Raw genomic sequence first — 27,366 nt, forward strand, 5'->3', positions numbered from 1 at the left:
AAGTGAGTCTTTTTTCTTTTTTTTGCTTAGTGTCCCACACATTTGCCCTCTCCTTTTAATTTGCTTTCCTCCAGATTGAAAGACTGCAATAGGCAAAATGTTGAGATTGCACCTCTCCATGAAAATTCATTCACTTTTTCTCCCTTTGAGAGTGCACAAAACATTAATTGGTTTGATCAAGCACTGTGTTAGTAGAGAAGGAATGTGATTGAAACCACACTTCTGTGAATCAATATTTATTACTCTACTAAATTGGTATTTTAGATTCTCTTACAAGTGGATACAAGTGGTTGATTTTGACTTGATACAGCATAGTCATTTGAAGTTAATTTAAATGATTCGGAAGTTAATAACTTAGGATGATTGTCAAATTGAAAACTAAACGAGCATTTGTTTCTCTGAACAGCTGATCTACATTACACTCTTCGGCCTTTTCTGGATCCAGGCTGCAATAGCCGGCAGTGCTTGCACTCTCTCCCTGAGAGCCAAAAGCCTGGGGTATTTGTCTGCCAGGTCAGGCTTACAGGACAGAAGTGTTGTACTGCACACATCCCAATAGAAATCAGCCCATGTTACCTAGTGGAAATGGGACAGAAAGCAGTAAATTTTATTTGGTAATCTCAAAAGCCAGGATTACTAATATTCTCAAACTCTGAATTTATCTGTTTTAAGTTTCATTTTGGGCTTGAGGTTTTTTTTAAAGCTGATTACAGACCCAACATTACAGTGCTAGTAATTAGGTTGCAAAGCAAAGCTTGACTTCAGTAAATATTGGTTCAAATCAAGTCCTGGCTACAAATATTACTTGTGCTACAGTATTAGTATTTCCTGCTGAAACTGTGCTGCAGAAAACAGTTTGGGGTAAAAAGGGTACTATGTTTATATAGAGTCTTTTTTCATATTGCTTTATAACTAAGTCAGTAATGATAAACAGGATTCTCTGTAGCCATGAATTTGTATTCACAAGTGCGAAGTAATTTAGAATGTTTTGTGTCAACATACTTAAAAACTGCTTTTAGAAAATGCAGATCCTAGTCCTGGTTTGCCTCACTTTTCTAATATTGTGGAAAACAATTTTCACTTTGCAGTTGAGTGGCCAGTTGTGTACTGATAAGAATAAAGGGCTCAAAGTGTGGGGAGAGTTCCTTCATGGCCTGACATGAAATCCAGAAATTCAGCAATAGTCTATTACTTGATTTTTCTGGCAACCTATGGGAATGGGAGAAACAAAAATTATACTTACAGAATTCCCTACCAGCCACTTCTTATCCCCTAAGAAAGTATCCAAATCTTTCAGTAGCTCAGGTGCTTTGTTGGTGAGGATATCATCAAATGCTTTTTTCTGTTGGAAGAGCAAAACACTGAGATTCAGTCAGCAAAACTGAATTTTTAAGGTTTTATTATTTATGAAGAAGAAAGCTGAAATATGAAAAAGATTAGGGTTAGAGACCAAAACATGGCATTCATGGCTTGCTGAGCCATGACTTAAAACCAATTCCTCCCTTAAGGAGCACCTGAGTGCTCCTTGATGCTGACGTGATGTCTGTGGTGATGCTGCTTCATTTTCTGTGCTAACAGAAAAAGCACACAGCCATGGCAAGGCAGGAGCTCAGGCATAGATTTGGGAAGAATCCAGCTATAAGACAGATTCCTAATGTCTCATTTCTGGGGGGCTCTTCTGAATGTCATCTATTCTTGTGTGCAGAGTCTCCAGATTTCCAGAACCCCTTGTGCTCAGTCTTTCCATGCTGTTAGTCAGATGCTGGTCAGTTATCTTTGCTTATCAACCCTTCTTATGGGTGACATGGAACATGGGTTTTGAGCTTTTGGTGGGGTTGATTTATCTTTGAACTTTAATGTTCATGTTATTTTGCTTTTTTTGTCTCTACAGCTGTAAGTTTTGAGGTGGCTAAAACGTGTTTTTAAAGGATGACTGAAAGGCTCAGGCCTTAGTCTTTGTATGTTAATGGCTGAAGCATGAGGTTATGGTGGTGGTTCTATATAGGCTGTTCCCCATAGCAGAAAGTCTTAAGGCTGCTTCTGGTTTTCTCTTCTCAGCTGCATGGAAAGACTGCAGACGTTGTGATCATCTGGTCAACCCACATGGCACAGTTTTTGCAGTTATTGTGCTTGGCCTAATTTTGGAGGAACACACTCAGGCTTTGGTAAATAAGCACTGGTGTACAGGAATCAAATTATTTGTACAGCTTTAACTGAGGTTAATATGAAGAAAGAAAATTAGAAGAGGCAGAAACCTAAATGCAGGCTGAAATCAAATCAGTGTTTCTACAGATATGATAGAAGATTTGATGTTTTCTGCTTTGTTAAGAGCTTAGTAACTGGATGAGGTGACTGCAAATATCAGCTGGGAGTTTGCAGTCCAGAAATCTCGTATCTGTGCCCTGGGTTGTAGTATTTCCTTTCTTTTTGGTAAATTATCCCCTCCCCACCGTTTTTCCCTGCAAAAAAACCCCAAGCTGTTGTGTGATTGTGATGGTAACAACGTTCCCCAAGTACAGAAGAGCGCAGCCAAGTTGTGAAGCTGGTGGGGACAAGCAGGATCCCTCTTCTGGAGTGGCACAACCTGCTCGTCTCAACCCTGGAGCTCTGCAGCAGTGGGTGCAAAGCTTTGCAATGCCAGCTGTATTTTGGGGAACGTGGGGTGAAGGGGGAGGCTGTGCCTGGCATGGAGAGAACTTCTACGTGCAGTTTCCAGCTTTGCTCCCCTAGTTTGCTTTGATTTCTCTTTGCTACTGGCTAGATGGCATAACACATCCTCTCACCATTCCCTGGGTGTGTGTTCCTGTGAGCACTGGTTAGGCCTGGGGAGGGTGGTTTGGCTTCAGTATGTGTAAATGACATAAATCCGGCCTCGTGAGACCGTGAGACGCCACTTCGACCACAAGGTGGTGGCAGCGGGTCCAGGAGGAGAGGGGGAGGAAGGACAATGTTAGGAGCGTGGGAAAGTGCAATTCCCGACCATCCTTGGCCCCAGCACATAATTTAGCATGCATACGTGCAGATTGGCACATATGGGTTAGCTGCCAGCTCTTCCCGTTTAAATTAATCACTGGTGACAAGATCTGGGTCCTTTTTTGGAAAAGTGCTCAGGAACACATGGGAGTTACAACAGGAGCTTCCCAACAGCACATCAGCAGGAGTGTGGCTCTTCTGAAATGATTAAAACTCATGAGTCAACTTACCCTCCCCAAACTAGGAAACTTAAGAAAATCACTAGGAAATTAAAGTAATTGACACTTTTAAGTACTAAACCCCCAAATTTCAGATTTTCCCCTGCAAGATTTCAGAGCACTTTCATAATGTTTCTTTATCTATTATGGGTTTGGGGCACCATTTTTTACTTTGTGGTCTCTGCAATACAATACCTAAATGATTTGAAATGTTGCCTTTGAATAAATGGAAGGTGGCTGCACTGGCAGTTTATGGTGAGACCTGTTGTTAGACCTCCACTTCCCTAAGAGTAAGGTCAACTGCTCGGGTCAGAGCTGTGCAGAGCCTTTGTAACACTGGAGGAAAATCAGCCATTGCCTTCTTCCCCCAGCAACTGATCTGTGTGCTTGCTTTTGGGATTCTGGTGAAAGGCACTGGCCTGATGACAAAAGAGCCCCAAATGCTGTAGGACAAGCCTGTGACTGGTGTGTTAGAGTAGCCATGGCACCATAGCCTGATGTCAGAAGCACTGCAGAGGACCGAGGTGGGCTGTGACATCTGAAGAGCACAGTGAGGGCTGTGCTCCCTGCCTTGATTAGCAGTGTCTGCTGTCCTGACAAGCAGTCATCCCTGGCAGCTGATATTACTGAGCATCGATACTGAACACCTAGAAGAAATCAAAATGCAGAAACACTAAAGGATGGGTTGGGGCTATTTATCTTATTGAGCTGGCAGAAAGATTTGAGCTCCTTGTGACAAGAGAGAAGAATTCCACAACACCAGCTGGGGTGGAAGTGTCCTGCCCTTTTGAAGAGCAGTTTGGTGTAGGCACATCCTTGGTTCAAGCTGAACTAGTGAGGGACAGCTCATGAAGACATCAGAGTTTCTGCCAAGGGTGAAAACAACCTGGTGAAGGAAGAGGTGGGATCAGCCTTAAGGAATAACCACAGAGTTCCACCAGCTCAGCTTTGCTGGGCTGAGGAGATGAACCCAGTAGCTGACACCCATCAGTCTCCAGAGCAGATGCTCAGATACAGGATCATGGTTTAGATGCTATCTTTGTTTAATTTAGTGATTGGCTTACTCTCACATCCTGGTTTTTCTCTGCCCAAGGGAACAGCGTCATGAAATCATCGATGGTGTCCACAATGGCATCAGCTAAAGCCTGTTCCACAGGTGTCTGGCCTGCCAGACCTGCAGGAAGCAAGCATATGGCGGGACATTAGAGACAGCAGCAGCAGGAATTTTTGTTGCCCCAAAGGCAAACTGTGAATATTTTCATAAACCTACGTTTTCTCCAGGTATTTTTGATGCTAACAATGTGGATTTGACTATTTGCATCCAGGTGCAATCTTATCTACCTTTGCTTTTTTCCAGTTCTGGCCTTGTTCAGCAAGGGTCAGGACAAATTCCTTTACTTTAATGTTAGCCCATCCCAGTTTTTCATGTCCTTCTCCATCTCATGGTCTTTCCATTTCGGTCAACACATTCTCCAAAAGTGCACCTGTGAAAAGTCTGCTTCTTTCCCTATATCCTGCCCACTCAGCTCCATTCAGAACATTTTCATGACATTCCACTTTTTATTCTTTTATTGTAATCAGGGATCTCAGCCAAACTTTGTCTTGTTTACAAATCTGCTTTTCTCCCGTGTAGTTCCTTGATTTTCCTGCAGTTCTGTTAATGCCTCTACTTTTTCTCCCTAGCTGTCACTTCACAGACCTGTGTCTATGCTTTCACCTCTGTGCAGCTTCAGATCACTGACTGCATGCCCTACCTCTGTCAGGTCATCTCCCTTACTGAAACTTTGTGCTTTTGAAGGTGAGAATTGTGCCTCTCCTTTTGGGCCTCAGGTTCTGTGATCCTTCAGCTATGAGCTGTTGGTGTCGGGCACCTAAAAATGCCATTTCTGAATTTTAAAGGATTAGTGACGTGTATGCAGGCTTAATGGCAAAACTAACAAGTTTTCACAATGAAGTTGAAAAGGTATCTTTTCCCTTCTATGCATGGCTTTTTTTCCTGCTGTAGCTGACAGCACAACTAATTCTGGGAAGAGCCCATCATGGTCAGAATGTGCTCCAGATCCCAAGCCATTGTCACTGGTACAAATTAATCTAAAAAAATCTCAACTTCAGACTGCAGAAGGAGCATGGCTCCAGATCAGCCTCCCTTCAGGAGCCAGGGAGGGAGGAATCTTGGGTGGAAGGCAGGCTTTCCCACTGTTTTTCATCACCAGTGGCCTTTCCTCATTTCCCCCTCTTGCAAGGAGTAGACTGTATAAAACTTTTCCTGGAGGAAATGGGCAGGAACAGAGTATTGCAGACATGCTTGAAGATGTGTTGTGTTAGTGCCTTGAAGAATAATGCTATGAACTTCTGCTTCCTTCCTCAGTTAGAAAATGGGAGATATTTTGAAAGGTAAGCTACATCCATTTGCTCACAGTGTAAACAAAGCAGGATAGTACTTGCTTCCCAGCCCCTCTCTTCAATTTGCTGATGTCCAGAATGCCATGGGCACATCTGCCTTCAGCCAGACCAATTTTGCAGATGGTGTTGAATGACAGCTTGTTGACCTAAAGCAAAGCCTGGCCACTCTCTCTGATTACTTGCATTATATCATATCATTTTATCTAACTGGTTGTGTACTTCCACAAGCATGTAAGTATTTAAAGATGCAAGTGATGTCAACATCTCCTCTAATCTCTCTGCTAGCCCAGAATTGTTGCCTAAATCTGCTTCAGAGTTCTCTGCCTGCTGTGATAATCTCTAATGCTTCCAAAACCTCTTCCTCCTGGCCATCTCTCTGGTTAGCCTGGCAGGTCAAAGTTGAGCTTTAGGGGAAACTGCCCTGGCAGCCTTAGGGAAACCACAGGTATGTGCTTTCTGCCATGCAGGGACAGGTGGATAAAATGTACTGGCTGGAGAAGTCAGCCCAAACCCCAGGCACTGGTTTCATTTTTGTCATGCTGGTATTGACTTCCGCATGGTTCGGCTTGCCAAGCTGTTGGTTTGTTTCTGTTTTTAGTGTGGATGTATTTTTTACCTGAACATTAAGTGTGAGCTCAGAAAAATAGTCAAAGATTTATTACCTGCTTCTCTGGCAAGGTATCTTGCTATTGCCAGGCTCTGGTGAATGATAACTCCATCTACTTCCAGAATAGGGAGTTTGCCAAATGGGATAGCTTGGAGGAGAAAGTAAAAAAGAAAAAAACAACCAAAAGTTAAATCATAGCCATTAACAGTGGGACTTTGTGACAGCTGTAGTTTTACTATTCAGAGGATATGCATTGTTATAGCACTTAACAGTTTCACACTGTTTCTGTGGAGAAATGCATGGACTAAAAATAAAAAAGTAAGGGTAAGGATGTAATCAGATTGCACTGCATGAAGGCAACTACAGCACAGAAACCAAGCATTGCATTTCCCATTTCCTGGCTTAATGCTGGAGAAGCCGAACGTGCTCCTATATGTTCAGAATTCTTTATATAGGGAAACTTTTCAGGGGAATATTAGTTTTCCCTTCTCTATCCTGCTTTTTCCTCCCCAGGAAAGTGATTGCCAAGGTTAAGTAAAGATTTACTGAAGATTTCATACTGCAGGATGCAGCTGGGGCATGAAGCCAGAGATTAGGCATAGACAAGACATTTTTCATTTATTGTTGTTTGAAATTCAGAAGCAGTGATTCAGAGAAGCATCTCCATTTCAGAATTTACATCATGACAAGGAATTTCACTTGGCAGTCATCCCTGAGACAAATAAATCTTTCACACTGAACTACAAATCCTAAAAAGATATTAAAATTCACCTGATGTGGTTTGCATTAAAAAAAAAATTCTGCCAGTTATGGGGAAGAAGCCTCCAGATTTTAAGTATAGGGAAAGACAAACTACCAGGTGTCATGGATATCTGTAAGGGAGTTTGAGCTAAGAAATCAGTCTCATTTTTCTGTTATTAATTTCATAGTTATGTGGAAACTTGGACTGCTGTTTTGCTGTGTTTTGGAGAAGCTGATGGTGTGATATGAAATGGAACTGGAACCTTGGAGCAAAGCTTAATCTGGGGAAAACACTCGTGTTTAGGGCGGTGAGAATCTGCTTGTGGGAACCTGGTGCTGTTCACTGAGAGAACTATAAATCTCTGCATTTCCAAGGATGCCGTTTCAAAATACATGACTGCAAGTGCTGATCATAGCTTTGTACCCAATTTTCATCTGCATTATACTTTATATAATGAAGATTTATACCCATTTTAAGATGATCTTGTGATGTAAAAAGGTGATAGTGGAGAAGTGAGAACATTGGCTATTGGAAGCATGCAAAGTGCTTTCAAACCCAGGAGAACTGTCTTTACAGGGTAGCTGGAATGACACTTCTATTCCATGAGGATTTTTAGTTCTTAATGAAAAGGGTACAATAGCGAAATCGTATGGATTCATAACTGTTTAGCAAGGCAGCTTCATAAATGATGAACACTGCTCTGTGGTTTAGCATGCAGTATATGAATCACATTAGATACCAGCTCCTAGATGTTAAGGCTTGATCTGCGACACGAATTCTGCAGTTGCATAAGACATCCATCCACACTCCTCTGTGCTTTTTTTTTTTTTTTTTTTTTTTTGCCTTTTTTTTTTTTCCCCTGCATCTGAACATATCTTTTTTTTTTTCCTTAAGTTTTAGCACACTGGGAATTCGGTATGAATTTGGATGCTGATGAATAGCAGAAGCAAGAGAGTTCAATGAGCATTAGCTGCTGTACCCCAGGAGAAAGCAGGCTCTGCTGCTTGTTATTGAAGCAATAATAGACTTCTTGTACAGAAGACTTCCCATGTTTATTATCCAGAGAGCAGCAAGGTCCTGGCAAGTCCATGTTTTGTTTCTTTGCGAATCCCTGAGGGATGACAATTTGTATCCCCTGAATGTTTCACAGGAAAACTCTCTGGCTATGAAAATGACAAAAGCCTTGGTTCTGCGCTCTGGGGTAGTGGTGTGCAGGGCCCTGAGCATCACTGTTTCAAAACAGCAGAGTTTCAGTAACAGTGTTTCATTATGTAAAGCATATCTTTCAGACCAGCACAAGTAGAGGGGATGAGAGCAGGTGTGATTGCTGGATGTGCCATTGTGGTCAGCCTGCAGCCTGCTCCACGTCCCCCCAGACCACACAGGGATGTACAACAATGCCTGACAACAAGAAACAGCAAAAGTGCAGCCAGAGCAGGGGTAATACCTCCCACCATGAAGGAGTTAAGCAGCCTCTTTTGGAGGCCCCAGTAGGAATGCTGTGGGGTGATGCAGTTCTGGCAGGGTCAATATGACTAAGCCAGTCTGTAGCAATAGCTGTCAAAACACGCTGTCACTCACTGCTCAGGTTGGGAAACTGTGAGACTGGGATTGCTTCATCTAGAAACCCACAGATATGTTTGCTGCTGTGTTTACATACAGGAGAAGTCATCTATAAATCCCAGCTTTGACTGGGGTTTCACTTTGTGGGTCCCTAAAAGAAAAATTAAAGCCAGTTTGTTATTACGGGCTCAATTTTTTTTTAAGAAACCCTTGATTACAACTACAGGAGGGAAGAACCTTTCTGAACATTTAAGGAACATGGATTATGGTATCAAAGTCAGCTGATGGGCAGAGTCAGTTCTCATGTTCTGTTTCTCAGAAATCTGGTAATTTCTGAATTCAAAGGAATTGCTATTAATTCCTTGAGAACATGAGTAATGTCTACAAACATCATCCTCCTCAGTGCTGAGCTACTTTCTTGAAGACCTGGTTATTGTTTTCTGAAAAAGAAACTGAGTTTGCAATTGAAAATATACAAAGTTTTGTTTTGTGTACCTACAATTGCACAATTGTTAATAAAATTATAAAATTAATAAATGAGAGCAGACTTTATTTTGTTATCCCATGATGTCTAAAAGGATTTATGCTTTGATTTATTATGAGACTTGGGGTTTGTTTCTTAGGAGGCAGCAAATCTAATGCCACCATTACTGAACAATGGACTCTTTAAAGGATAACAGATGGTAAACGGTAGATGTTCCTTCCATTCTCATTTATTCAAAATGCAATTTAATTTTTTTCTTAGCAATAACAGGGAAAAAATGTTTAATGTAAACATAGGTTTTTTTCCCAGCTGACAGAGTGCATGTATATAATTATATACTGATTTTGTTGATTATTGAGTTAATAACCTATAAATTAGTGTAATTCTAAGAGGTTTGAAGAAAGTACACATGTCCTGTGCAGATAATTTTAAAAATCTGTTGTTTCTTCTTGGGTACAGGGCAGGCTATTCTTGAGCACCATAAAGTACAGCAAATATTCAGGCTGTTTTACAGGAGAAGAAAATAACAAAGACTAGTCAAGGGGCAGAAAATATTTATTGTACATCTCCTCCATATTTGAGGAGAAGGTATAATGGCTTACAAAGCTGTGTTTTCAGTCTGGAAAAAATTAGGAGAAATTAATCTTTGCCTTGGAAATGTTATTGTCTAGAATTCATGTAATGACCAAAACTTTTTGGAACCTGCTGTAAAGTATCTTTTTGCTTTTGTCGTTTAAATTAACAATTTTCCCAGAAGATTTTTTTTTTGTATGTCTGAGTTTGGCTGTCATGAAGAGGAATGCATTTTCTGTGAAAGTTGGAGTCTTCCTTCTCCATCTGGAGAAGAGGAGGGTGGATTTTTGTCACACAGCTCATCCTAAGGGAGGATGTGAGAAGCTTTCACATTGGATGGACACCGTTTGATTGCTGGAGGTAAGGCTGGGGTTTGACAAATGACCTCCATGTGGCCTCTAGAAACTTTGCCAGTTGCAGAAACTACACCTAGACCATATTCTCAGGGGCTACAAACAAAAGAGAAACCTCTCTGCACATGGATTTAAGCAGTCTTACCCTTACACTCAGGAACATGGGCTTCTGTGGATTGCTTTGACTTCCTGTGGTGCTTTTGGCCCAATTCTGCTCATTGACCTGTTTGAGGAGATACCCAAATGCCCCATGTGCATAAGCATGGTACTAAACCTGCTGAAGCTTTCTCAGTTTTGGTGAAAGGTGTGGTTTGTATGACTGCAGATGAGCAGAGCAGGTAGGGTGGCTCCTGCCAGGCTGCTACTTAAGATGAGCAAGTGAAAAGCTGCTGTGTGAGAGATGTTTGGGTAGAATCAAGGTCATGGGGGCAAGGCATGAAACACAATCCATTGGGGAGCAATTACAACAGAGCAGCTAAGCCAAGGTGTAGTGGAAGGATGTGTGTCCCTCTGCTGGCTTTTCTCTCACCCTTGTTGTTTTGGGGCTGCTTGGTACTTATGTTAGTTTAAACCCTTGTGTATCCATACGGATGTGCTTTCCATGTTTTTCAAAATAATGTTGTCTTACGATGTTTCCAACTCCCACTTGAGCAAATGCCATTTTGAGAAGGAAAAGCAGGAAAATCTATTGCTGTCACCAGGCAAACAGTGTCATTTCTCAGGCATGCACAAAATATGACCTTTCCCATTTAGTTCCCGCTAGCTTCACCACTCATCTGAAGTACGAAGTGTGGTGAATGCTTGTGTTCCAATTTCAGACTGAAAGAGGAAAAGGGTTTTAAAAAAGCTTCCTTTTTGAATAACTAAACCCATACTCTTCTTTAAAATGAACTTTTATCAGCAGGTTCTTGCTTTTCATATTATGCTGGTTATTTACTGGCTTTTTGCATTGCATGCTGGAATGGAATCTGCCCAGTCTACACTTGCCATGAAGAAAACCTTGACAGAGGACAAGTCCTCAGACTGATCTGCAATCTCTCTTCTCATTTTAGGAAGATGTCACTAAAGTATCTGTACAGTGTTTATGAATTGGATTCATTCCTTTTCATGCTACTTTAATTTTGGTTGGCCTTGGTGACAAGAACTGTGGTGTTTATACAAGTCTCTGTTGGATGCTGAGTAGGGGAAATGATGTGTGTTAAAAGCAAGAACCTCCCTTTAATTAATTTCCAGTCCATCAAGCCCCTAAGGGCTGTGATGACTGCTGGCATGCTGCCATGACTGTAGGCTCTCCCTGGTGTTCAGGCCTTTTCTTTGAACACAAGCTCCTCACTCATCTTCCTGGCCATGACCCAGTGGAAGGAACTCCTGTGGGACTGTTTCTCTGCCAGGGAAGGGAGGGGAAACACAACAGAGCTGAGCACAGTTTTCTCCAGTCCTGGCACCTAGGCTGGTCAGCTGCTGGTGCTGTGCTTCTCACTGTTCTTCTCCCCTACGCAGATACAGTTCTTAACTTTCTCCTTCCCTTACCTCTTTCTTCCATTTTCACTGATCTTAACTTCTCCATTATTCTTCCCCTCATTTCTGTTCTGTCCTTCCAACATGTTCCCCCATTTCTACCGAGCTGACCTGCCCATGACTCACCCTGCCCATGTTGTAATTGTCTATGGCTCTGATGCAATGCAGCCTGTATTTAAGTGCTTGATTATTGCTCAAAAGCTGAATGATTAATCATTTGGTAGTCAAGTTTAGATTGGTTCCACAATAAGGCAGATGGATTAGTCAAATTTGGGGGCAAATAAATGTCACAGACCTGTTTCTTACTGCAATATCTGTGTCAAAAGAAGTTCTCCTTTGCCTTGAAAACTGACCATAACTGCTTTTCCTATCCATTCATATTTAAATTCGATCATGAGAAACAAATAGATACTTTACATCTTCCAATAAGAAATAAATTAAATATGTATTTTTTAAACAGTGGTAGAGGAGCAAGGCACTTGGGAAATGGTAGGCCCAGAGCTGAAGGTACCTAGAATCTGAATCTTCTAGAAAGGGATGATGAGGAGGTTGCTGTGATTTAATCTCAGCCCAGGTTCAGTTTTATTACAACTCATACTCTCTTTGGAAGTTCTTGCCAAGCCCTACTTTTTACCCAGAGATAGCTATGTACACATTTAAGTGGAGCTGCATAGCAGAAAGTCACTCAGGAAGCAAAGCAACTGCTCCCCTGAGGAATTTTTGTCTGGTGTCAGGTGCTTCTCAAGATTTATCTGTTATCTTGGGAGTATTTTCAGAGCTATTAGTCTGTCAGGTTTCCTAAGGACCTTTTAAGCACCATTCTACACATCCTAAACTGTTTACAGGATGTTTATGGCCATCAGTGCAGGAGAAATATCCTTTGCTATAATGATAGTGTTATTGCCATTGCTTCAAATTGCTTGAAGGAGTCACAGATCAAAAGCTGTTGCTGCCTGCCAGCCTAATATCTAAGGTGGTGGTAACTTAGTTCAACATTACAGTGGATTTTCTGCTGTATCATGACTTATGTCAGTGCAAAGATACTCTCTGTGAGGAGTCCACTGTGTGGGAGTATAGATCTTGTATGAGCCTATTGTAGATCTTGAATTGACTGCCCTTTAAATGAGGGCATGGTCAAGTCAGAGTGTGTTCAAAAAGAAATGTAAAGAATGAGTTTGTTTACTTGTTAAAATAATTACTGACTTACATATGGTGAAGCGTTAGGGAAAGCCACTGCTTGATATTTGTCTGATTTTTAAAATTCTGTGCTAAAGCAGGACAATGCTAATACTTGTACACTGGCTTCTTTAAATGTGTTTATATTCTAAACTGCAGTCCTTGCCCAAAACCATCAGCTGGAAAATTTGCCAAAGATGATCTAATTAGTATCAGAAAGGAAAAAAACAAATGTTGAGTTACAGAAGTTTTAATTTCAGAGTGTATAAGCCAAATAACAGAAGTTCTTATGTTAGAATAGACCATCTTTTCAAACACAACAAAAGCACCATTAAGTGTAAACAAAATCAAGTTGGGACAGTATTTTCAGGAGGAGGGACTTATTTATTTGCCTGAAGGTATGTTAGGACTGCAGCTTATTGGTGGCAGCCACATGAAAAATGCCAAAAAAAACAACAAACCTCACCACACTCTTCAGTTCAGGTCAAAAATTAAACTTGCTGCAGCTGCCAGTCTGCTTTCTAAATGGGCTTTCTTCACATTGATCTTTATGCACAGATTTTCTGTTTTCCCATCAGTTTTACAGAACTAAATCTTTTCCTCAGAATAATGTCAGTATTTTCTGGTTTAAATGGTATGATAATTTGGATAGCTTGGTATTTCTTGCAAAACCTTATTTCAATTTTGAGAAAACTGTTGAAGAAACCTATCCTCTCAGATCTCATTCAGATTCCTGACTCCTTGTGCTCTTGGACAAACCTGAATTCTTCAATTGGTTCCTTATTAGCTCAAGAAACATGAAATGTTCTCTTGTCCAAGCTTCTTCCCTAAGTATTTTTTTTTTAATCTTGCTTCATCATATTTGAAGCTTTTAAAAAGAGGGACATCACATTGTATTTGCAGACTGCAGTCAAAACTGGTTCTAAATCTTTCACAGGCAAGTGGGTAAAGGGAAACGTGATATATGCAAGTGCGCACAGCAATTTGTCTGGTATTTCTTAATCTCACCTCAATATATAATTATGTAATTAGTTCAATTAATTTGGCCAATTTTACTGATTTTTGAAAGCTACAAAAATAAACTGCATACTAAATTACATTACTTTAACTGCTGTTACATCAAATGCAGTTGTAATGCCCTTTACCGTTGCTGAACACTTACCACCCCTTCGGTTTTCACCAGGATGAGACTGACTGGAATCTGCTACTTTTATTTCTCTTCTTTATAAGGTAGACCCAGTTCAGGAAAAAGAGGAGGAGGAAAAAAACTTTATATGAAGGATCTGAATACAGATACAAATGCAAGTTGTACAGAAGAATTCTCAGCAGAGTGAAGTATGCCTGTGTATATGCAGTGGGTTGGATGGATGTCCTCATTTCACATTTACTTTTGAACACAGCAGAAGTTTAACTTTTGGGGCAAGAATCCTGTTACTCAGTGCTTTTTCCTCATCAAGCTGTGTCTCTGTGGAGGGAGCTGAGGCACATTTTGAAAACTCAGGACAGCAGAGAACGCAAGGCTTGTTTTCCATAGGGCAAATTCTGTATGCAACACCTACCACACAAAACCTGTACAAACCTACTCCCTCTCCAGGAGACAACCATTTCTTATGTTGAATCACAGCCTGCAAAGTCAGGGTTTAGGTGCCCTAGGGCAGACTGGGGCGCTGGATACTGGTCTTGTTGAATACTTAAGGCTGTTCCAAATCCTTGTTGCTACCTTTGATGCAGTGTTTTTCTGAATGATTTGCCTGTGGGAGAACATTTTGTCTGGAAATACTGTGAGTAACCATGAGATATGCCTCACAAAGGAGGAGGAGACAGTCATCAGGTGATCTCTCCAGACAGTTTCCTTAAGCATCATTACATTTTTATGCATGTAAGAAACCTTTATTCTTGTTTTAATTAGCAAACCTCTTAACTGCTTGTTGTCTGCAGTGTGCATGTCAGTGGTGGCAGATTACTTTGGTGCTAGAGCTAGGGTTCAGGGAGATTTGAAGAGCAAAGGTTTAGCCTGCTGCCATAAGATGTAAGAGCACTTTCAGATATACACCCAACTATTTCTGTGTCAGTGTATGTTTTCCTGGTCAATTAGCAGATACATTCCTGCTCCCATCCACTGAGTGACTGACTGACTGGGTGTCTACAGATGCCTGAAATTCAAAGAACTCCTAGACCAGTATGAATTTTGCACAGATGATTTCACAAATCTTAGAGCAGCAGCTACGAAATTTTACTAAACCTCTTATCTGCCGTGGAATTTCATCTAGGGCTCAGTTATAGAGGCTGCTGTGAAAGGCCATTATGCAGAGAAAATGAAAAAACACTAATTAACCCTTGGTAAGCCTGCCAGCAAACTTTTCAGAGCACAGAAAGAGAAACTAAAGTGTCCAAAGGTTCATGATGTCACCAGCATTTGTTAATGCAGCAGATAGAGTTACAAAGTGTGTAGCTCAGGATTTCTAGGCTGTCTCTACTCCTAGTGTTTTTGTGGTAATGGCACTGCAGCTGCACATTTACTGTACACACATCCTGTACACATGAAGCAACACTGGGAGTTTTGTGGAGCAAGCACTGAAGAAAAGCATAGGAAGAACTTTCCTGCATTGTTTCTTGCGCTGCTTCATACAAAGTAAAAGCATTGCATGACTCGATCTTCAACAATATTCAAAGAAAGAGTGATGCAATGCTTTTACCTTGTATGGTAGATCTGCTGTTAGAACATCTTGTTCTAGAACGTGAACACCTCTGCACCCTTTAAGTGACTAATTATGCTTTGACTTTTTAATTTGTCTTACTTCATCAGTATAGAAAATACTACACAAAAATATACTTTCCTTATACTCTCAACTTTGTTTCAGGACAGAAGTGAGTGTGCATACGTGTGAATATGTGTGTAATTAAGTATGAAAAGCCTTTGCAGAGCTTACATCAGGTCATCTGAATTCTTAATCTCATCTTTGGTTTCTACCCTGCTTCCTGAGAACTGCAGTGAAAGAGAAATAAGCTATACCACGTGATCAATTGGCTTAAGGTCTTATAATGAAAAGGTTTCCAAAGTCAGTCATCCCTAGCTGAAAATATTTCTGTTCCACTGCTTCTTATTCCTCTTTGTGGATTTTTCCCAGTGTTTTCTAGGCTTGAGCACTACTGAAGGCTTCAACTGCCACTTGGATTACAGCTGTGTTTGAGTGTTTCTCATTCTAGTCACTGCAAACAAGAAAGACCAAACCTACAAAATTTGCACCCTAGAAAAATTTGGTAGCTTGCTGGCTGGGCTTATTAAATTATATGAAAGCTTATCAAGAAACATTGCTTCATTAATAGACGTCACCTTGTGAATCAGTTGTGCCTTTTCCCCAAACTAAAGCCATTATTCTTCATTCTAGGTGTGAAAAGTCATAGCCCATGTAGCCAAACACAAGCCTAATCCATGAAATGAAGACATGGATTTCCTACCCAGTTTTCAAACTCAAGATCTGTTTCACTTGAACTAATTTAACTAAGGCTAATTCAATGAACAGAAATAACAAATACATTTAAAATCTGAAAACAGGTTATTTAAACTAAAAGACATTAAATAAATGGGGTTTATTAAATAGCCTGAAGGGTACTTTTGGAAGGGTTGGTAAGTCTTATTCTTAGGAACAATCATTTTCTTGTACCTCTTTTGATCCTTTTGGTTTTTTTCTTTGCTATATCAACTGACTTTGTTTTCTCATCACTTTTCCTCTCTGAAGACCTTTCAGGTTGCAAAGGAGTGTCTTTCCTGACCCTTCTCTCCAATTTGGCTTTCAAAAACCAGGGTGAAGGCTGAGGTGTGGTCTTTGAGATGAAATTACCCAGAGAAGCTGAGATCAGCACTCATTTGGTTATCTTTAGGTACACAAAAGCTGTACTGAACTGATAAAGAGTAAAAGCCCAGCTGTGTGACATCAGGTTAGGCATTTCAGATTGTCTGAACGTTTGACTCTGGTCTCCTGTGAGAGCATCAGCAATGACATTTTGGTTGTCTCACCTTAAAACTCGCACAGCCTTAACTAAAGCCAGAAGTTAAGTGTATTTCTGCTCACAAAGCATACAGGTACTTCTTCAACTGCTTCTCTTTTTGCCACCATTTCCAGTGAGCTTTGGTTATAAGAACCCGTGCTACTCACTTGGCTTGATTTTGGGCCAGTCTGCTGCTTCTATCCTGTGGTCTTCGTACTTCTTGCCCGAATAGGCAAAGAGGTAGCGGCTGATCTCTGCTCGTCCCCGCAGGTTGAAGTAGGTGAGCTTGTACTGTGGCATGCTGGACCCTGCTGGGAGGAGAGACAGACCTGCTTTAGAGAGGGTTAACTCAACTCCTTTTTTACAAAACCACTCGATGGCAGCTTGGTTTTGACAGACATGCTTGTACAATGCAGAGGAAATATTACACCAAGCCCTGGTGTGTTGCACTTTGCAATTGTTGCATTGCTCACACCTTTTTGTTCCGCATTTGTCAGCCACAGCACATGCAGACGTGGACAAAGACAGCTAAACCTGCAAACCTGCAGTTCCTCGTGTGACTCTAGAAAGCTGGCTTGTTGTTTTTTGGTTTTTCATTTTTTTTTCAGGTGTAATAGGAACTTTCAGCTTCCATTTATTTCTCTTGTGATTCCAAACTCAGGCCATCTCTAAAGTGATTTTTGTTTTGTTTTGGTTTGGTTTTTTTTTCCCCCAGATATATTCATTCTTCTGTAGCAGAAGGTAGTTATCTTGAACAGCAGTTTTGTTCAGGCGTGCCCTGCTCAGCCCCTAATGTTTATGGAGACCTTCATCCAAGACCAAATCATTAGAATTACCAAACTCTTGTGATTTTTTGCATCAATTATTACCGAAGTTGTATAAGCAATCGCCCCAAATTATTTTAGAAGAAAAATTTGCTATGGAAACCAGACTATAGTGTTGTTTTGAGAAAATAATCATTGAATTTTCAGGTTTTGTATAGAAGCCAAAAGAAATCTTGAAATTACTTTAGTAAGTTTTCATGTAGTTTATTTTTTTTTTCTTTCAGTACTACTTAGGAGTCACTTTACAGATATTGCTTCCCAGGGCAACAGGCAACAAAAGAAAGTATTTGAGAGTCTGATTGTATAGCAAGGATGGTACAGGAAAGGTGAACAGATAAGGTTGCTTTAAACCAAAGGTAAGAATTTACACACAGCACTTTAATAAGAGAGCTTAGCTGAGATACGAATGTGCTGGGGAAAAGATAAAAACAACCATCTGCCTCTTCACCCAAAACAAAACCCTTTCTCATTTTTGCCTTGAAGTAGACATTGCATTTACCATTCTTTTATATGCATCACATTCAGAGTGTTTGTAAGAAAGCCCAGAACACAGATCACCTATGCTAGTACAGAAAGGGAACTCTTTTTTTCTTTTTTTCACGAGTAAGTACTACCACATAATCTCACAACAGAACAATCCCCTGTTTAGTCATCTTGCCTTGAAAACATGTGCTTGAAGAGATAGATAATCAGCTTTCGCTTTAGATGGAGAAGCTCTTTGCTCAGAAACAGAAAAGCTTACACTCAACTCACACTGAAAAGAGCAAACTGCTTTTGCCACTTGTTCCTCTAAAGTACCTTCTGTCTTCAGAGTAACAAAAGCAAAAAGAAAACTCAAACAAAAAAAGAAATAGCAAATGAGCACATTAGAGACTGCTTAATTCATTGTAAAAGTTATCTGCTGCCCTAGAGCATGCGACAGGCTCAGAAGTGAATTATTAGTGAATGGAGATTCACATTATTAGTGAATGGAGACTTATCATGTCAGATGGCCTAGCAGAGAAGCAGGAACAGAACTGGAAAATTACCAAAGCAGATATCTACAAGTGATTCCAAACAGAGATTCCATTACAATTAAGTCAAGTGTGCTCCTTTGCACAGTATAAAAGAGAGAGGCTCCAGGTGAAGAGTTGCATCAGGATGTGATTAGTATTTTTAGATGTGTTAATTAAGGGAAAATGTGTTTGTCTGCTGCTTGGCAAACCAGCTCACAGATTACAGGTGCAACCACTTCTTTCTCTAAGGAGAGAAATTTTGTCAAACTCAGCTTTTTCAAGCAAGTTTTAGGTAAGTGGCAGAGCTTGGCTACTCCATTCTCAAATTTTGTACCCAGATTTATTACTTGGTACACTCTATGGCATATATAACTATATACTATTATATACTATGAATTTGGGTTATGTGTCTAGAAAGTTAATGTAAGAAGAGAGAATGAGATCATAGCAGGATTTTCTTCCCTTGTCTCCCTGTTACTGATTTGGTATTGTGTTCGAGAGCTAGGAATGGCATTTTTAAAAGAGCATATGTTATCTGAGATTTATGACAGTGATTCAGGAGCCAAAGGAAAAAAAATAAAAACCAAACCTTGAGTCTTAATTTTCAGGTTTTTAGAGAAAAGCAAATGATACTGATTTAGTCTGATTTCCTGATTTAGTGTAATTCTGTTTCTCTCCTTTAGGAGTGTCCATAGAGTTTTTTCCATAAACACCTACTGCAGTCCCAGTGCCCTGGACTTGCTACACCACTCACACATGGCTCCTGTTTCCTGGCTGCCTCTAGCCCACTCAGCCCTGTGTTAGCAAATAGTTGGTGGCAGCTGAAAGGCATTTAAAAGCATAAGAATAGTAGATTTTTAAGGTGCGGTCCTGAGGGAGTAGACAGCTACACAGAGAGAGGGCTGGAGATGGCTGAGGCCTGAACATTCTGGTGGGTGAGTGTGTTGGAAGAGCCCGATTCTTACACTGGGAGCTCTCTGTACACAAATGTCCAGTCAAGAGTAGTGAACTGATGTAAAGAATTGGGAATTTTGGCTGATGATTAGCAAGTCTCTCTGCCTGCTGTGATAGACAGTGGAATAGTTTGGTCTGTCAAGGAAGCAGCGGAAGCTATTGTTTGAGTTGTCTAAAGCAAAGCTAAACAAATTTTGAATGAACACACCATAAGGAGTAATCAAGTATTTGTAGTGGTGATGCACTTTTAAGCTTATGATTTTTTCCCATCCAAGAACAAAAATAAAAACAAAACTAAAATCAACTCCACAAGGAGTTTACCAAAAATACTTGACATTTTAAAAGCCTTTATAGGTTTACTGTAAGCATGTTTTCGTAAATATTTGTAGGTTTTATTTTTTATTTATATTTACTGTGAAATGTCAGGAGTAGTACTTCCTAAACAATTATAGGTAAGTTTCTAAATTAAAGAAATGGTTGTGTTCAGAACAGCTTTTTGCCAAACATACAAAGTAAACTGTTAGGGCTTTTTTCCTTGTCCTCCTTTTCCTCATTTCCCCAGTGTGTTTTATAAAGAAGGAGATCATGAAGAACAAATTAAAGCCATTTAAACCATCCTGAATTACTGAATTATTGAAGAGTGTCATTTCTAGGGGAAAAAGATCTATTTGGTGTCTTTGAGTTGGTTTTTGGGGTGAAGATGTTGGGGACTTTTTTGGAGATGGAGAGTGGAAAAATCTTTAAAACTATTTAAAATTGTTTCTCTTTTTTTAGGTTAGTCATGGCTTAAAAATACTGAAAGATGGTAGTGGTGAGTGGACCTCAGTGCCCAGACTTGCAGGCATTTAGCCACCTTCTTAATGCTATTAAATCTCTTCAGGTGAGTTCATTGCAAAGCCAGGTGTGTATAAAAGCAGAAGAGGGTGATTTACCTTCACCAATAAACCTGCCACCTTAGCAGTATTTTCCAATTTCTGTTCTGATGAATACATGACTGGGACAGCCCTGTACACCTGCCCTGTCCTGTTACACGGACAGTACTTCTGAGAGGAAAGCTCATGTCTTCACAAAAAATTTGATGGGTGAAGGTGTGGGTATTACTGTCTTTGAAATGGGTCTTAATGCCTCTACCAACTCCAGGCTGCAGGTTGGTTGCAGAGCCCAGGCAGCTTGGCTGCTGGAACAGACAAGGGTCTGCACAGCCTGAGCTTCTGAACTCTGGGGCAAAATAGTAGTTTCAAGGGGGGGGGGGGGGGGATATGTGGTAGGTGGTTTGGGAAGGCTGTACCTTCCTAGTGCCTCAGCCAGTGGGGAAAGGAAGAGGGCAACATGTGGCCAGGAGTTTGGGATAAAAGGAGGCTGTGCCCTCTGAAACATCGAGAGAGAAAACCCCATGGGTGTGTGCCCCAGTGGAATCTCTCCCTTTGTTAGAATAAAGTTGCAGGACTCCTCTGTCTCCTTTTTGGACATAAACCTCTAGCATTTGTGGATTTTCCTGACACTTCAGTCCCAGTTTCATTGCATGCAGCTTTCAAAGCCATGAACTCAACAGCTTTGAATTTACTATTAAATTAGCTTTAATACTTTAAAGTTGTTGACCCGCTTAGCTGATTTTCCAGCTTTCCTCTGTGACTTTCTGAAAGCCAGCTTAACTGGCTTTAACATACCTTTAAACAGAAGATTAATGGATCTCATGATTAAATTTAACTTGGAGCCACTCAGTGACAAAATCAAATCTGAGAGAATGTCAAATATGTGTAAAGTTGGCATCCGCCATTATACTCATGGGTCAAAAAATCATGGTGAAGTTACAAGTGTCTAAAAATTTTATCACAGATTTTAAATTATTTAAAACTGTTTGTGGCTTTATGGAGATACTATACTTCCTGATGAACTTGGGATGCTTTTATTCCAGTTGAAGCAGGACTGAGCAATTGATTTGAAAACTTAAAGCAAGATTAGAGTTGAAAAACAGAGCCAAGGAAGGAATCAGCCAGAGAAGGGGAAGCTGCAGGTCTTTGTCTGCCATAAGTCATTGTCCTCTCTTGAATTGCAACCAGAGCATGACAATGATTCCGGAGTGATGATTGGACACCTCTTAATTTTATTATAAGATTAAGCTTTTATAACAATTCAGAGTGCTTGAGTTGCTGGAGGTCATCATATATTCCATTTTCATTATTTTGCAGGATGAAAGTATAACAACAAATCAGCTTTCACTCACGTAAGCCTACAGGTATCTCTCTGCCAAGAAGAATCTTGCTTTATGATGTGTGAATTGAAGTTTGTGTCCTCCCTAAGCACTATTCTACCCAAAGGTGAGAAGCGTTGCGGACTTTTTTCTTTGTTTTTTTTTTTTCCTAGTGCTGTTTTCAAAGCATTTGCTGCTTCTTTATGACATTTTTCTGCAAAGTTAGCCTGAAATTAAGTAAGTTTGGAAGAAGATACAAACCCAGCAACCTGATTTGGATGTTCTACAGGGGTGGATGGGGCACTGCAATTCCCCCCAATTCTGATATTTACTCATCTATTTCTGCCACGTGTGCAGTCTGAAGTCATAAGATTAGTGTCAGCCAAATGTTTCCAATTAATAGCAACACTGGTATTTCTGAGGGAGGACTCTTCTTTGTCTTCCTTACTCCCAGTGACAGGGCCAAATAGTGCTCATGTCAGCTACGATACTCAAATTAGATAAGGAAAGGTGAGAAGCTGGCTGGATCTCGGTATATACAGACAAAAGAATCTTTGCACATTAAAGGAGCAATCTTTCTTAGGCTGTCATCTCAGGAGTGACCTGACTTCTCCAATTATGAAGCATGGATTTTTGATTCTGTTCCTTTGGGGTTGAGGAGAGTTGTGTTACTTATGAAGTACAAAGAAAAATCTTTAACCAGGGAAGAGACTTTGTCTTGTTTCACCTGGGAAACATTAGGAATAGTAACCTCAGTTTTGCCCATCTTTGCTTATTGTCCTTGTCATATATGTGAATACCTCACCCCCGTGACTGGAGAGCTGAGCATTAAAGCAGCTTTCTCCCTCCTCAGTTTTAAAATGATGTTTTCACTGTCCAAGTGAGTCTTTTGCATTTATTTGTTTAAATTTTCACATTTCAGAGGAAGGAACCAGAGAGACAAGACTAAAATAGTTACTGTAAAAGGCAAGTAAAGAAAAGATTCCACAGCTGTAACTTTACAAACTGCACAATGTAGGAAAAATAAAAAATGCCCATGTGCCGTATTTCTTCTTTTTATTTAACCAACATTAACAGTCAGAAAGTTTTGGGGAAAGGTATAATTGTTTACATTATCCTGTTTGAGCAGTGCTGAAAAGACAGAAATCATCTGAGAAGCAGCCTTGCCCTGCCTGCAGGTGTGCTGCTGCTCTCCTCCTGCTTACTGATCAAATTGGTTGCTGCAGGAATGTCTTCAATTTTTTTTACCTTGAATGAAAAAATATTACAGCTTTAAGAGATTTTTTTTCAGCTTTTGAAAACCAAGAATTGTACTGATTTAATTGTTTTGTTTTTTTTTTTTTCCTGCAAAAGATGTCTTTATTAGTTCTTTTTTATAGCAAAGAGAATAAGACATTTACTGCCCATCCTTTTGGAGAGAAGGATTAGAGAATATCAATAGATTGATGGAAGACTGCAAGTCTTCCAATGGAAGATTTCCACAGCAGTATGTTTTGACAGAAAATAAAATTAAAAACTCTAAGTGATTCTATTTGCTGTCAGCTCTCAGTCTGACATTAGCTCTCTTTCTGAAAATTGATGGTCTCTTTTCCCATTCTGGTCCAGTTATAGAAAATAAACATATGAAATTGATAGCTTATATTTCTAAGCCAGATAGGAATCTGGATCTTGGAAAGAAAATAGAAAAAATTTGTGCACCCTTTTCTGTTTAATGCACTAATCATCGGAAGTAAATTGTTTTGTGCAGCCTCTTTTAGATTAATAAATTGCACACCCAAGACCATGAAATACTGGTAAATAAAACTGCAAAATATCTCGGGAAAGATGCAGACAAAGGAGTGGTTAGGACCCTTTCTCAGGAAAAACTACTTAAGTCTTTTATTTCCACATCAGATGTTTCAAGAATTCCCAGAAGCATTTTGTGGTAGAACAAAAGCCTAAATAATCTTAATGCTTGCCAACCCCATGTCATTGCTGTAAAATTCATGCCTTGCATCTCTCTCTGCACTCTTCAGATGAATCAGCATGACCTCATAATATTCCTACAAAGTTCAGAGCCCAGTTGTGAGCAGCGTAGCTCTGTATTTTTTTAGTTGGCTCTTCAAAGGCAGCTGCTTTTTGCCAGGATGAATCATGTCCATTTTCTTACCTCTCAAGCCTGTCCAGCACAAAAATTTGTAAAACAACTGGTTTGGTCACCTAACATCTTTCCTTGGATGCGAAAAAGTGGTCTTTTTTTCTATCCCAGCCATGTGTGGGTGTAAGTGCAAGGAGGAGTACAAGCATCAAGTCCTTCCCCCTGCTTGTCTAAACTACTTTGCTGTTGACCTGTTGCATATCGTCAATCTACTGTATAATTTACTAAAAACACCCCAAAATTATAGGCATGAAAGAATTAGATGGGTTTTTAAGCATTGTATATGACCCCTGTAGCAGGTACAGATTTGACTGGGAAAGGTTTTTATTCACTTTGCAGAGTTCTCTATTACCACCCACTCCATGTCCTGGTCACAAATTCCTGGCATCCTCCTGCTCTGCCCTGCAGTACCTGACACAGACCACCATGCCTGAGAGGCACCAGTACAGTGGGCTGGGGCACAGATCTCAAGTATTTTCAGATACTTTGAAATTCTTTTCTTAGCCAGAGTGAGCCTGAGGAGACCCAGAACCTTGATAAAGTGCTCTTCAGGCATTGCCAATCTCCTTGAGAGGACCAGCAGTGCCAAATGTAGACCTACAGTTCTGAGCAACATGCAGCCAGAAGCCTGGGGACCCCACATTTGGCCATAAGTGAGAAGCATGCAGTTTGAGACACAGTCACAAACTGCTCAGTATGTAACATCCTAACCTGTGTGTTCCTACACTTAAGAAGAAAGTACTTTCTGAGAGGCAGTTTGCTGCCAGTCTCTCACAGAAACCTTTTGTCACACATCAACTAAACTAAGCCTGTGAGACAGCTTAAACCTTTGTTTGCCTTCCCTCTTTGCATCTGCTACAAATACAAAGCATAGTACACTTTGCCTGGTAGCACTGAAGATTCTTGTTTTCTCTCTTTTTCCATCTCATGCTTATTCTTTACTACGTCATTCCAGCAATAATTTTAGTTACTTCTAAAGAGAGTCAAAAGTAGGTGTTTCAGTTTTTCTCAGTTCATTGTTGTAGCTTGTTTGCTGGGAGTTTTAGCAGATTGCCTTGAGATTAAACAAGGTTCTTCAAAGTGGTGGCACTTTGAAACGTATATGTGGGATTTGGCTAATTTTTTCTCCCCTTTTTTTTTTTCCTCATGCTTCTTGGACTAACTGTAAAAAGGGTAAAAAAAAAATCACCTGTTTGAGATTTGCAGCATATATGATATGACAGGTGTGAATAAGCATAGCTTTCTGTGCCCCCTGCTAGCCCAATGCCAGCCTCATCAGTGGCTCCTGGGAAGTGTAATTACTTTCTGCTGAGATTTTGATCAAGGATGTTTTGAAAATGAGCACTAGCTTCAACTACTACTGCTTTCCAGCTGCTCAGGAGAAGGTGGGACAGACAGCAATGAGAAATGTTATGAGCAAACATAATAGCTTAGAGCAGCAGGGCATGTTGGGCAGTGGCACAGGAGCATGCTGCACTGGCTAACATGCTTGCTCATGCAGGAACCCAGAAGTCTTTTAAGAATTACTTTGTGTATATTTTCAGTTTAAAATTTAGAGAGCTTCCATCTTATTTCTATACAAATAGATTTGACTGTGTGCCTGGGCATGTGTGTGTCTGCAGCAAGGAGTAATTTACGCAATGTGCACATTTTTAGGGAGAGGTGGATTCTATTTTGGATTAAATAAAACAAAAGAATGAACAAAAGTAAACTTTAAAAAGATGTCTGTGTCTTTTTTTTCTTTACAAACGTTGCAAGTTTTGAGTATAAAAGTACTTGTGTTTACAAACAGTTGTAAGGAGTACAGAAGCCCAGAAAAGATACTTTTATAGCTACGGTTTGTTTGCTTGGATAGTCTGAAATGAACAGGGAACAACAGATTGCTTTTAACAGAGGAAATGTGTGTGGGAGGATTATGTATATAGGAAAATGAAAGCAGTTAGAATGAAAGAAAAAAAAATCCTCGATGACTATTTAGAATATCATTTTGAAGTAAAAGACATATAACAAAAAAACCTTCAACTTTGATAAGGAGAAAAATTGAGTGAGTGGAGTCAGATGCGGGAGATTTTTACTCTATAGAATGACTGTGGGAATTAGGACTAGACTATGTTAATCCATTGGTTTAGAACACAGGAATTTGAAAAATTAACAGAATGGTGCACAAAAATGACCTAGAATAATTGGATGGTGCTGCTTAAAAGTCATCTAATTTCTCTGACATTAGCCTAGATTTAGCTTGGTTATGTAAGTGAAGGCATTTTAGTCAGCCTTTACATCTAATGGAATATTGGTTTGAAATGGGTTTTCATTTACTGAAAACTCTGCAGAATTCCCAGAACCTCCTCACTCTGATTTCTTGGCAAGTACCTGACACGTAGCCTGATTATCGAAGTAGCTCAGCACTGACTGAGCAAGGATGAAGAACAGGGGCTTGGTTCTACACCAAGCCAGCGATCTGCCTGTTTGCCTCTGGAAAAGCAGCTCACAATTTTGAGTGAAGTCTGGTTTTAGCGATGCACGTGGTCGCACAGATGTCCTAAGTGCAGCAGGCAGAGTTTAAGGATGACTGTAAGTAGCAGAGGAGGCGCATAGATGGGGTGCTTGAGTTACACTCGCAGCCGCCCTATAGAGCGCTCCTCTCTGCCGGTAGCACCAGTCAGAGAGCCAAGCTGAATAAACCGAACAAATCTCTCAAAATTAAACACTCTCGGGACGTGCTCTACACGTAGCATAAGCTGATAGACTGACCTCGCACACAGCCACTGTCGAGGTAGCCTAGGGAGGGCAGAGTAGGATCAGAAGAAGCGAGGGGAAAGAGAGGAGCCGGGCTGCAGCGGTAGCAAAGCTGAAACAGAACTCACTCCGCTGCGGCGGTACGCGGTGCCTTCCTCGGTGCACGGGAGCCCCTCTGAGCGCCGACCCCGCGAAGGCTGCCGCGCTCGGGCACGGGCTATTAATACGCAAGCCGCCCCCTCCCGTGACCGCCTGCATGACTCTCCTCCTCCCCCGTCTCGCACACACACGGTATCTGCCTTATTCCTGATAACGAGCCAGTTTGCTGACTTGGGGCTAGCAGAGCATACTGAGTGCTGGAATTTCTTGGCTTTCGTTCAAAGTGAATTTAAAGTGATAAAGTGCCATTTGAATGGATATAATTATAATAATAATAAGGCAGGCGTTGAGGAGTCAGATGATGGGTGTTTTTTCTAAATGTAAAATGTGTGGAACAAGCCAAGTAATGTCTTTTTTAGATTATTTCTAACTAATGTGAAGCCCACACTATTTGATCTATTTATAGATGCCTCAAACAGTTGCAAACAGAGACACTCCAAAACACTCCAGCACCAAAAAATCCAGAATGAAAGCACTCCAAAACGCTCCACCACCAGCACCAAAAAAGGACAGCTCCTAAGCCTTTTACATAAAGAACCAAGTGTGATTTAAGCTGTGGTTTTGGGGTTTTGGTTGGTTTTGGTGGATGGGTTTTTTGTTATCATTGAAGAAGGATTTGTGCAAACTGTGTCCATGAGTAATGCGCATTTGTAGTTATGGCTGTCGTGCTGCTGCTTCTCATCTATAGTGGATGTTGTGCTTTTCTGTTTGTTTTTCTTTCTCCTTTTCATTGTACTTTGGCCTTAGCAAAGTCCATTTGCTATTGCTCT

The 27,366-nt window shown here is 40.5% G+C and overlaps 1 protein-coding gene across 4 annotated transcripts; it reads right to left on the bottom strand.

The window, feature by feature from the left end:
* Positions 1-220: 220 nt before the first annotated feature.
* Positions 221-26,670, bottom strand: HPGDS (hematopoietic prostaglandin D synthase). 4 transcript variants are annotated; one of them, XM_053941488.1, is made up of 6 exons: positions 26,566-26,670; positions 16,768-16,911; positions 6,257-6,349; positions 4,256-4,365; positions 1,244-1,342; positions 221-576 (listed from the first exon to the last, which is right to left on the bottom strand). In XM_053941488.1, the coding sequence occupies exons 2-6, from the start codon at positions 16,898-16,900 to the stop codon at positions 412-414; spliced, it is 600 nt and encodes a 199-aa protein (XP_053797463.1). In that variant the 5' UTR covers positions 16,901-16,911; positions 26,566-26,670; the 3' UTR covers positions 221-411. The 4 variants fall into 4 exon arrangements, with proteins under 4 accessions (XP_053797463.1, XP_053797464.1, XP_053797465.1 ...); XM_053941489.1 differs by having other exon boundaries at positions 16,768-16,908; positions 26,566-26,669; XM_053941490.1 differs by lacking the exon at positions 26,566-26,670 and adding an exon at positions 26,453-26,545 and having other exon boundaries at positions 16,768-16,908.
* Positions 26,671-27,366: the final 696 nt, after the last annotated feature.

The sequence above is a fragment of the Vidua chalybeata genome, chromosome 4, assembly GCF_026979565.1.
Source record: "Vidua chalybeata isolate OUT-0048 chromosome 4, bVidCha1 merged haplotype, whole genome shotgun sequence".
NCBI classification, from domain to species: domain Eukaryota; kingdom Metazoa; phylum Chordata; class Aves; order Passeriformes; family Viduidae; genus Vidua; species Vidua chalybeata.

Coding starts and splice junctions, on each gene's coding strand:
- HPGDS (XM_053941488.1), bottom strand. CDS start 16,900: ATGCCACAGTACAAGCTCACCTACTTCAACCTGCGGGGACGAGCAGAG. Junction 6,350..16,767: donor CTGGCCCAAAATCAAGCCAA/GTGAGTAGCACG, acceptor TTCTCCTCCAAG/CTATCCCATTTGGCAAACTC. Junction 4,366..6,256: donor ATACCTTGCCAGAGAAGCAG/GTAATAAATCTT, acceptor TGCTTCCTGCAG/GTCTGGCAGGCCAGACACCT.